At 51.3% G+C, this 9,483-nt stretch overlaps 2 protein-coding genes across 2 annotated transcripts; both read right to left on the reverse strand.

Moving 5' to 3' along the window:
- Positions 1-167: 167 nt before the first annotated feature.
- Positions 168-5,577, reverse strand: BO83DRAFT_404710 (putative plasma membrane phosphate transporter Pho87; the record flags this gene model as incomplete). Its single annotated transcript, XM_025533737.1, has 8 exons — positions 5,167-5,577; positions 4,731-5,063; positions 4,242-4,660; positions 3,798-3,862; positions 2,954-3,503; positions 1,550-2,801; positions 372-1,491; positions 168-313 (listed from the first exon to the last, which is right to left on the reverse strand). The coding sequence occupies exons 1-8, from the start codon at positions 5,512-5,514 to the stop codon at positions 168-170; spliced, it is 4,233 nt and encodes a 1,410-aa protein (XP_025393302.1). The 5' UTR covers positions 5,515-5,577.
- Positions 5,578-6,193: 616 nt separating this feature from the next.
- BO83DRAFT_422327 (calcium/proton exchanger) lies at positions 6,194-7,633 on the reverse strand (the record flags this gene model as incomplete). The annotated part of the gene is made up of 3 exons (XM_025535035.1): positions 6,194-6,266; positions 6,329-7,179; positions 7,253-7,633. 3 exons carry the CDS (start codon positions 7,631-7,633, stop codon positions 6,194-6,196), a joined length of 1,305 nt encoding a protein of 434 aa, XP_025393303.1.
- Positions 7,634-9,483: the final 1,850 nt, after the last annotated feature.

The following is a 9,483-nucleotide window of genomic DNA, read 5'->3' on the forward strand; positions in this document are numbered from 1 at the left end:
AACATCCACCATAAAAACGCACCATCTAAATGAGCATGCCTAGACCAGATCGCGCCGCGTGGCTAAATCAACTCAGAGCAGGCCTATTATCTTTCGCATTCCACCACTTATAACATGAATCAAAAGAGATAGCAAAGCAATTAGTGTGAGATGTCAGTGATAACTGCTCACAGTCCAGCAATGTACATCAGCCCGTATCCTACCGTTACAATCACGGCAAAGGACATCAAGCTGGCGGGGATACCGCGGGTGAAGAAATGACGGACTTGCAGATACCGCTGACCCGTCTGGGGCACCTCGGTCATGATGGCCGCTGCGAGTTGTCAGTACATACATACTTATCTGGGTATTGTCAGTGGAGGGCGACTTACTCATGTTAGGGAAGCCACTGGTCGGCAGAGCCATGGCTACCGAACACATCAATGCGCTCGCCATCACGAGCAGGTTCGGGTGCGGGTCATCCATGCCGAGTCCGATCTGTCGCACAAGCGGGAGCATGATCAGGGCGGCCACAGTGTGGGAGATGAACGTGGCAATGACCAGGATGAGGGCGGAGAACACAAGCAGCACACCATAGAGACTGAGGTGCTCCACCCGCAGGCGGATGGCATTCGCAAGGGTGTGAAGGAGACCCGAGGACGTGACGGCTTTTCCGAGGCAAAGACCACCAGCGGCCAGAATGATGATCGTCCAGAGGAAGTTGTTGAAATCCTCTTTATTTAGGATACCCGTGCCGAAGAACAGGACCATCGGAATAATGGCGATAACGCCCATGTCTCCGAAAATATGCTCGAGTTGGTGACTGCCACACCACAACGCAATGGTTGACAGCGTGACAAGACTGATGAACCACTGAACTCCTGTAAACTTGTCTTTCAAGGGACGGATGGCGACGGCCGTCTCGCGACCAGGCTTGAAGGTAAGCACCAGAAGCATCCAGATCGCGACAATGGAGAGAATGCACACTGGCAGTGAGATGAAGAACCAGGTCCCCCAGCTCATGCTCGGATAAATATTCTGCAAAGCGATGATGTTTTGAGGCGACGCGATTGGCGACGCGGCACCGCCCACGTTGGCGGCCAAAGCAATACCTAAAACAAGGGACTTGGCAAAGCTGGAATCGGGCGCCAGATTACGCAACAGAGGCTGGATGATCGAGTAGCAGAGCACCGGCGAGGCGACATTGCTGATCCACATACTCAGAAACATGCTCACAAACATGTTGGTGAGCAGCAAGATGTTGGGATTGGACCCGGCTTTACTCAGGACGAACATGGCCATACGACGAGCAATATCGTACTTGGACAGCGCTGCAGCGATGGTGAAGCCTCCAAGCAGCAGCATGATGACTGGCGTCCACATGGCGCTGAAAGCAGCGGCGGTGGCTTCCTTCGCGCCTAAGCGTTCGTGGGGCTTGTTGTCGGATAACATGATACGGAGCATCACGACGAGGAAAGGAATGAGTAGCGATGTGACGAATAGAGGAATAACCTGCAGCGACAGACTCCAAGGTTAGCTATTGAAGAAGGATGTAAGGGAATGAACCAACCTCTGTAGCCCACAGCAAGCTGACGAAAACAAGCATGGCCAGACAATTCTGCTGTTCCGGCTTCTCCATTATCGGGACGGACAACAAAATGCCAAAGACAAGCAGGATGAGAACAAGGGTGACGAGACTCAAACTACAGAGCCATTGTGGAATTCGGATGACTCCAAACGGCGTCCTGAGCATCTTGGACACCACTTCCTGCTCGTCCCCCTGGCGTCGAGCTTTGGAAGGATCCTCGTCTCCGCCCAGAAGCGTCCTGCGAATACCGACGTTCGCAGCCTGGGCCTTCCTTTCGATACCAATCATCTCTCTCCAAACCGTGTTTCGCTCCCAAACAACATGTTCCCTGAGGTGCAGGCGGAGTTCACGTTTGGCGAGGGGAATGTTACCGGTGGTGACGACATTCGCGTAAACCTCTTCGACTTTGCGAATGTTGTCATCCACCTTTTCCATGGTAGAGTCTTTGAATGGATACGTCAAAGACACGACGGAATTCATGTACTCCCGACGCAGATTGCGGTCAAGGATCTTATCGTACTTCTTCAGCGCCTTGGAGAATCCGGTCTTGTTAAGCTGAATGTACGACTTGAGTCCACAGATGGAAACATAAGTCGCAACAGCCCGCTTCTTCAGCGAGAGCCCCGAGTTGTAGAGATCTACGACAATTGGATCTGAAAAGTGCTCGTCGTGTGCACCCCCGCGGTGCGTGGACGGACCGCTGTAGCCCAGAATCCGAGAATCGGCACCCCAGAGCACAGAGTCCCTCATGTCGTCCGTACGACTACCATCCGGATTGCTAGACTCAGCGCCATGCGACTGCGGTCGATATTGATGCGCGGGTTCGTCGTCACTGTCTGCATCGTCATCGTCATCATCGGCCAGAGTTTCACTGAATGCGCTATGACGCCGTTCCTGGTTCGATGGCACCGGACGAACAATGCTCCCAGGCCGCTGTCTGGAGCTTGAACTGGCTGTGCGACCCTTGACCATGGCATCACTCATGGGATCGACATTCATCGTATCGGCCCTGTGCGCATATTCCTCGGCATCTCTGAGGACGTCCTCGACCTCTGTAAATATCTCCGCCTCCTTGGATTGATAAAACGAGCAGATCTTCTCCAACTCTGCATCCAGAGCCCGACGAAATATCGCATCAGTGTTCAGACTGCCGCCATCTAACAATGGCGCTTGTTCAACATCTACATGGTCATGTCCGGCCGATCTATGCACTTCCTGTTCTAAGGAGTAAATCCTGAACATTGGACAACAGTTAGAGGGATCCATTCAACAGACAGAATTTCCGCCAATGTAACATGCACTCTCGGAGTGTAATGTGACATTCGCAATATAGGAAGAAAATTCCCCCGGCGGAGGACAAGAGAGAGGGAGAGAGGGTAGACATACAATTTCTTGAGATTGCTGTAAGCCAGATAATAAGCACTCCAGTCCGGCACCGCATTGAACTGAATGCTATGTGAGAACTTCATCTTGTCGGCAGAACCGCTAGTCTGGTGGCGGTGAGGGTGACGACGAAGAGCTTCTATCCAATATTTGATGATAACTGGTTTGTCCCGCGGTGTAGACTTCTGAGGATGACCTTCCCGGTGGTCTGTACGATGGTAGGGAGGAAAGTCAGAGCCTGGGTCAGTCAGCTGGGTAGGAGGAAGAGTCGCGTGAGACTGGCGGGCAGTTGTGGCAGGTGTGTCAGGATACTGGCCGAGTTCGATGGACTGGCCGCTTGGGGTTACGTCGTTATCGTCGGGAGAGGCACCCCTCGCAGAAGCGATGCGTGCCCAGGTTCGATCGCCGGCATTCGACGACACGGTGTTGGACAGGAAGGAAAAGAGACAGGGAAGAGCGGGGCAGCAGAGACAGCGGCCGGAGACTGTCCAGCGTATTTGTGCGAGGGTGTTGAATGGGCGACGTTCCACGTTCTCAGGTCGTGCCGCTAACGCTAGCTAGTTGATGGTCGTGTATAACTAGCCTGGTAGTTATCTGCAGTGCGTTGGTCGTTATCGGGAGGACGAATAATGATGAAGCACGGGACGCCAGCAGGAATAGTTAGTACTGAGTACTATACCCGATCGGCGTCAGACTCTCCTTCCCCACGCGTCTAGAACAGGGATTGCACCCGATCCAGCTGTCAATGAAGCATGCCGCTTAACACGCCAATGGAAAGATGCCTGTAGGAAATGAAGTGCATCCTACAGATCGCGAGGAGGCAGGCAATGCGGATCGGTGAAGCTACAGATAAGCTGCTTTCCGGGGACCAGAATTGGCCAGAATTGGAGAGGGTCCCAGCCGCGACTAGCGCTGTTAGTTAGTCATCGCCCGTGCCATTGGCTCGTGGCCAAAGTCGAGGACTCCATTAGTCGCATCACTCACTCTCACTTCAACTAGGCTATAAACTAGCAGTATTAAGTAGTAGTCAGATATTTCCTTTGAATCAATTATGCGTAAATTCTCTAATCCAAATGCTTTCAAAACGGTCAAAGAAAATGAGGTACAGGTTTCAAGATAATATACAACACCATCCAACCATCCATCTCTCTAGCTCCCCTACTGCATACCATCATAGGTACAATGTAGCCGAACGCCCTCTGATATCATCACAGTAGAAATGGGACTCTCTCTCTCTCTCTCTCTCTCTGTCTCCATCCCTCACGCAAGTAAGCTAGAATAAGTACACTACCTCCGGCGCGCAACCAATCCAAGGTTAGAACGGCCAGCCACACCAAGCTTGTGCACCTGCTCTCTCTTCTCCCACACTCCACTGCGGCCCTCAGCAACAGCAACCAGCTCGTTAGCCACGCGCTGGCCAAACAGACTATCCTTACGCTTGTCAGAGGCATCGATGATCCACTTGATCGCGGTTCTCCGGCGCTGTCTCAGAGCGAGAGGAGAAGGGACCTGCACAGACACACCACCACCAAGGATACCCTTCTGTTGACGGAGCTTGAGCAAAGGCGCGACAGAGTCGACAATCAAGGTGAGATAGAGGACGGGGTTAAGAGGGAGCTGAGGAGCGGGAGGGCCCGGGAGCAAGCGGCGCCGGGGGTTGATGTTCGGGGGAGGAGCAGTGCGCAAGTGATCCAGAATGAATGCCATAGTCTAATCCAGTAAACCAGTCAGTCTAAATCCTCTCAAATAAGAGAAAGTTCCCCTGGCAGAGTAAACGTACGTTCTGAGCCTTGCTCAGCTTGCCATCTTGCATAAGCAGCTTAGTGAACTGCTCCACTATCGTCTCGTATCTCTTGCGGAAGTTCTCAGTCTTGGGAAGGTTCTCGGGCACTTCGAACTTGAGTCCAGGGTGCAGTTCGGTGGCCTGCTGGTTGACCTGGGAGATCATGTTGGCAACGACCGACGCCGAGGCATCATCGAATTCCTTTCCCTGAAGTTCTGGCTGCAGGCGGCGAGCGGACGTCGAGAATGAACGGCTACCGGAGGGGCGCTTCATCTGGTCTTGCATGACCTTGGGCATATGCTTCAGGGCCTCTTTATCACGTTGCAGAATCTATGCGGAGATAATAGTCAATATAAAAGACCCAGATATACCGCGGGAGAAGCAGCCGCAGTAGCAACAGCTACAACACGGCATCCCAGATGGATCAACGCACCTCAGAAATAGGCGTTCCCTGTTCCAATTCAGGACTGGCCGGGGTACCATCGCACTTCTTATCCATGATCTTGCTGACCTCCGCGGCCTCTTCGCTAACATGGGGCAAAGGGTCCTCGGTCGGGCCCTTGGGTCTATCCTGACCATCAGAGCCCGAGGAGCTGCACCTCCTCTGTGTCCGAACGGAAGCCGACAGGCCGGACTTCAAGCCATGGCCAATCGAGGCCGCGCAAGGCCGGTTGGTGTTGAGGATGGTCGCAAAACTGCGTCGGGAAGCAGCCGAGCTGTTGGCGGACTGACGAAGGACGGGGACCGCCCGTGCGGTGAAAAGGTTGAGACGCGGCGGCATGGTGTGATATAGGCCCTCAATGAACAATCAAGGTCAAGGAGGATGGCAGGTGAGGAAGTCACATCGACCCGAATCTGGCTCTCTTGCCTTGGAGGCCGGCGAACGATTTTCCTCTCCACATCCGCGGCTGAGTCATCCACTGCCAAGAATTTCCTTGGATTGCGGACATGATGGAATGCCTCCACAGTGATGATGACGGGGTGACGATTTCTATTGCATTATCTACTACGAACTCATACGGAAAATCTGCATCTTACGACAGATTAAGTTGAATGTCCTATCTATGATTGCAAATCTGACAAAAGCGTTTTGGTATTCCTGATTAACCCGTTTTCCGGTCTGCAGCACGGACCCAAGTCATTGGCGACTTTTGAAAACTCGGCTCTTGGCCTATTGAAACACATTGTTGTAGCCCGTCTGGCATACAGTGGTACTGACCCGCAGCTTGAATGAAACACAAAAGAACCTCCCATAGTAAAACGTGAAAAATGCCTAGAACAGCATCCGGGCATGTCTGTACAAAGCCCAACCGAGGAAGCTAGCTCGCTTGTTACAACGATATACTCGAGTTAAACAACCTCGAGAAGAGACGAGGAAGAAGTAGATAGAAAATGAGAAAGTGAGCGGAGATGCTAGTAGGCAGCAGCTCAATAAGTGCCCAACCCATTAAACAACAATTTTAGTGGTTGAACAGGGCGTCTTCGTTGATATCATCTGGGTAGATGTAGAAGGCAATTGCCAGAATTAGATACCTGTGACGGGTTAGTAAAGGCTCCTAGGCGAGTGAAAATATAGTAGCATAAGAGCAACTTACATTCCTAAGCACAGTCCACCCTCGAGGTAATTCGACTTTCCGTCCTGGATCAGGAATGTCACGACCAGTCCAGAGATGAAGAAAGCCATGGTCTCAAAGATATGGAAATGAAGTGTCATCTCCACGTTCATAATCCATCCAAGAATGACCAGGAATGGCGTGACAAACAGAGCGATCTGAAGACTGCTTCCGATGGCAACACCAATGGCAAGATCCATTTTTCCTTTCCAGGCGACAACAACAGCGGTCACATGCTCTGCGGCATTTCCAACAATGGGAATGAGAACCAGACCGATGAACGTGCGACTCATGCCAGTCTTCGTCACAATGCTGTCAATACTTCCAACCAGATAGTCGGCGCAGATAGCAACCAAGACCGTGACGACAATCAATGCAACAGTGGCCGCCCACGGACTGAGCAAGTGCTCCTCCTCCTCAGCCTCTTCTACTTCGCCGCCCTGGTTCTCTGTATCATTGAGCTCATCGTTGGCTGCTTCGAAGAGCTCCGCATGCGACTTGAGCTGGAAGTAGAGGTACATCACATAGAGAACCAAAAGGATGATGGCAGTTCCGTGCGAGAGGATCAGGATGTTGTCACGTCTTTGCTCCTTATCGTTGGAGCCACTCAAAGAGGCGTAAAGGGTGGCGGGAATAATCAGCGAAGCAGATGAAACCGTCATCAGGGATGACATTGTCGACGCTACCGTGCTATTGAAAGATTGCTGCGAGTACTTGAGACCTCCGACGAAGAAGCAGCAGCCGAGAACGAGCAGAATGTTGGACAGGATGCTACCAAGCATACTGGCTTGGACCACGCGGATTTGGTTGTCTTTCAGAGCAATGATACTGACCTAACCGTGGCAATGCTTGTCAGCGCCGGGTCATTACAACTCATTAGACAAAAAGTTCGCGAGAGATACATACGATCAACTCCACAGCATTGCCAAACGTGGCATTCATCAAGCCTCCCAGGGCTTGGCCCATGGTCGCTGCCAGTTCTTCGGTTGCGAAACTCAGAAGAGAGGCCAGAGGGATGATTGCTAAGAAGTTCAAGGTGAAAATGACCGTGCTGTCCCAATGGAGAGCACCGGAGACGATACCGAGTGGCACGAAAATGAGCAGAACATTGACATAATCGCGAACGAGAGTCGACCAGGTCAAATGAGCCACACGCCTCGGCCAGTGAGACCAGTGCTGCTTCTGCTGGCGCGGACGGAGGCCGGAGTTACTGCGAGCAATGTCGCCGAGCAATGCTGCTCTCTCATCAGGCTCCGTGGAACCATTTTCAGATGATAAGCCCGTCATTCTCCGTTTGGGGCCCCAGGAGTAGCGTCTAAACGACTTGAAGATATTGTTGGTCGCTGTAAAAGCACGTTGGAAATTCTGTTAGCCCAGTCTACCGAGCGTAGCACCTAATAGGACGAGGCGGGTAAATGTGAAAAGATGAGACAAAGGCTGGCAATGGTCGTCATTCGCCACGGATGGTGTTGTGAGAATAACAAATAGGAAAGGAAGGCGAGTTGACACGACAAAGTAGTTTAAACGAACAAAGAGTGGGGAAAGTGTAAAGCTTATGAACGACCGGATATACTGCCACAGAGTATACTGAACTAAGTGTGCGTGAAGAAACAACAAGCCGTGCCGATCATAGCCAGCCAGCAAGAGAGGTAAAAGCAAACGAATGGAAGGACAATGATACCTGAATAAGAGGGACGTAGATGTGAAGAAACTTGAGGTGGGGAAACGGAATTAAGAATTAGGTAGGAGCAGGACTCGAAACATGGATGAGGAGTGCTAAGGAACGATGGTTCTCTCTCTAACACTTACCCATTGGGAAATGTCAGTCCTGTGGCGACAATCTGGAACCACAACAAACGGGGGTTGAGAGATATAAGCGATATGAGCGACTGGGTCTTCTGATCTATAGTTTCTTCCAATCGACTCTTGAAAACGGGGCTTAATCGAATTGAACAGTCAGTTGCCAATGTAGCACCCCGTGATCGGATGGAGCAAGCCTGATGTTGTGGCTTGTCGCGTGGGTAGGCTTTCTTCTGAACTTTGCTTGTGCTTAGCAAAGGATTATCACAGCACAAGCCACCTTGCAAGCTTGGACACGGCGAATCAGGGATGGCTAGAACCGTGCGACGTGTGCACACGTTGAGCTTTTTTCCAGGGTGATGAATGAACCAAAGAAAGGGAGTTTTGCAAGGTACAGGGGCCAAGAGATGGTGGCTACGTACTCCAACCCGTACAAATTTTAGTGGTAGCCGAAAGAGTCGCTAAGCAGTGATCACGATTCCGGATGTTCCACTGACGGTGGTAATTGGTTGATGAGGAAATTCTGGTGGACCAAAGACTGAGGGGATGGACCAAAAGGAGGGAGGCAGCTGCACAGCCTCAATCCAGATCATCCAACGTTCCAGGGATTGATGGAGGGGGGGGAAAGTGTGGAAAGCTGCCCAGTGTGATTGTGGCAGGGTGTGGGGGGGCTAAGTTGAGGAAGAGTAATAAAGTAAGTACGCGTAGTGACTGACAGTCGTAATGCTACCTGGGACGGGTTAGAAATCTTTTTTAACTTAACTCTCTGGGCAGGAAGGGTACTTTTAAACGAGAGAATGATGGGAGTTGGATGACGATGACGTTGACCACTTCGCGGGAGACGATTGGGACCAGAGGATACTGCCCGAAGCCGACCGGGGAATGCGATTTGGGGGGAAGAGTAAGTAGTACTTAAAGAAGAAGGAAAGTTTGGAAAGGAAGGACTGAAAAGTTGGGATTATTGGGTGTTTACTGGGTGGAAAGAGTGATAGACATCAGCGTGCGGACCAGCTTCTCCATGCCGGGTAATAGTGATGTCGACTAATGCAGAGGATAGATCGATAGAGCCTGAGCTTCTTTTTTTTTTTTTTCCCAGAAAGCAGCAGCAGGAATCGGCTGTTTGTGACGAGAGCTCCCGGACTAATCCGGGTGGGTCTGATGCTTCCAGCTCCAGCCACCTTTAATCACTTGAATCTCCATGTTCTTCAACTTGATACCTAATGCAGTGCACTAAATTAAAAAAGAAGTCAGCATGATAATTCTACCTACTTACATAGCATCCTTCCTCAATAAAATAATCCCCACTATGTCAGAGTCCCTCATCATGAATAAATCAC

This window comes from Aspergillus eucalypticola, assembly GCF_003184535.1.
Source record: "Aspergillus eucalypticola CBS 122712 chromosome Unknown BO83scaffold_1, whole genome shotgun sequence".
Taxonomy (NCBI): domain Eukaryota; kingdom Fungi; phylum Ascomycota; class Eurotiomycetes; order Eurotiales; family Aspergillaceae; genus Aspergillus; species Aspergillus eucalypticola.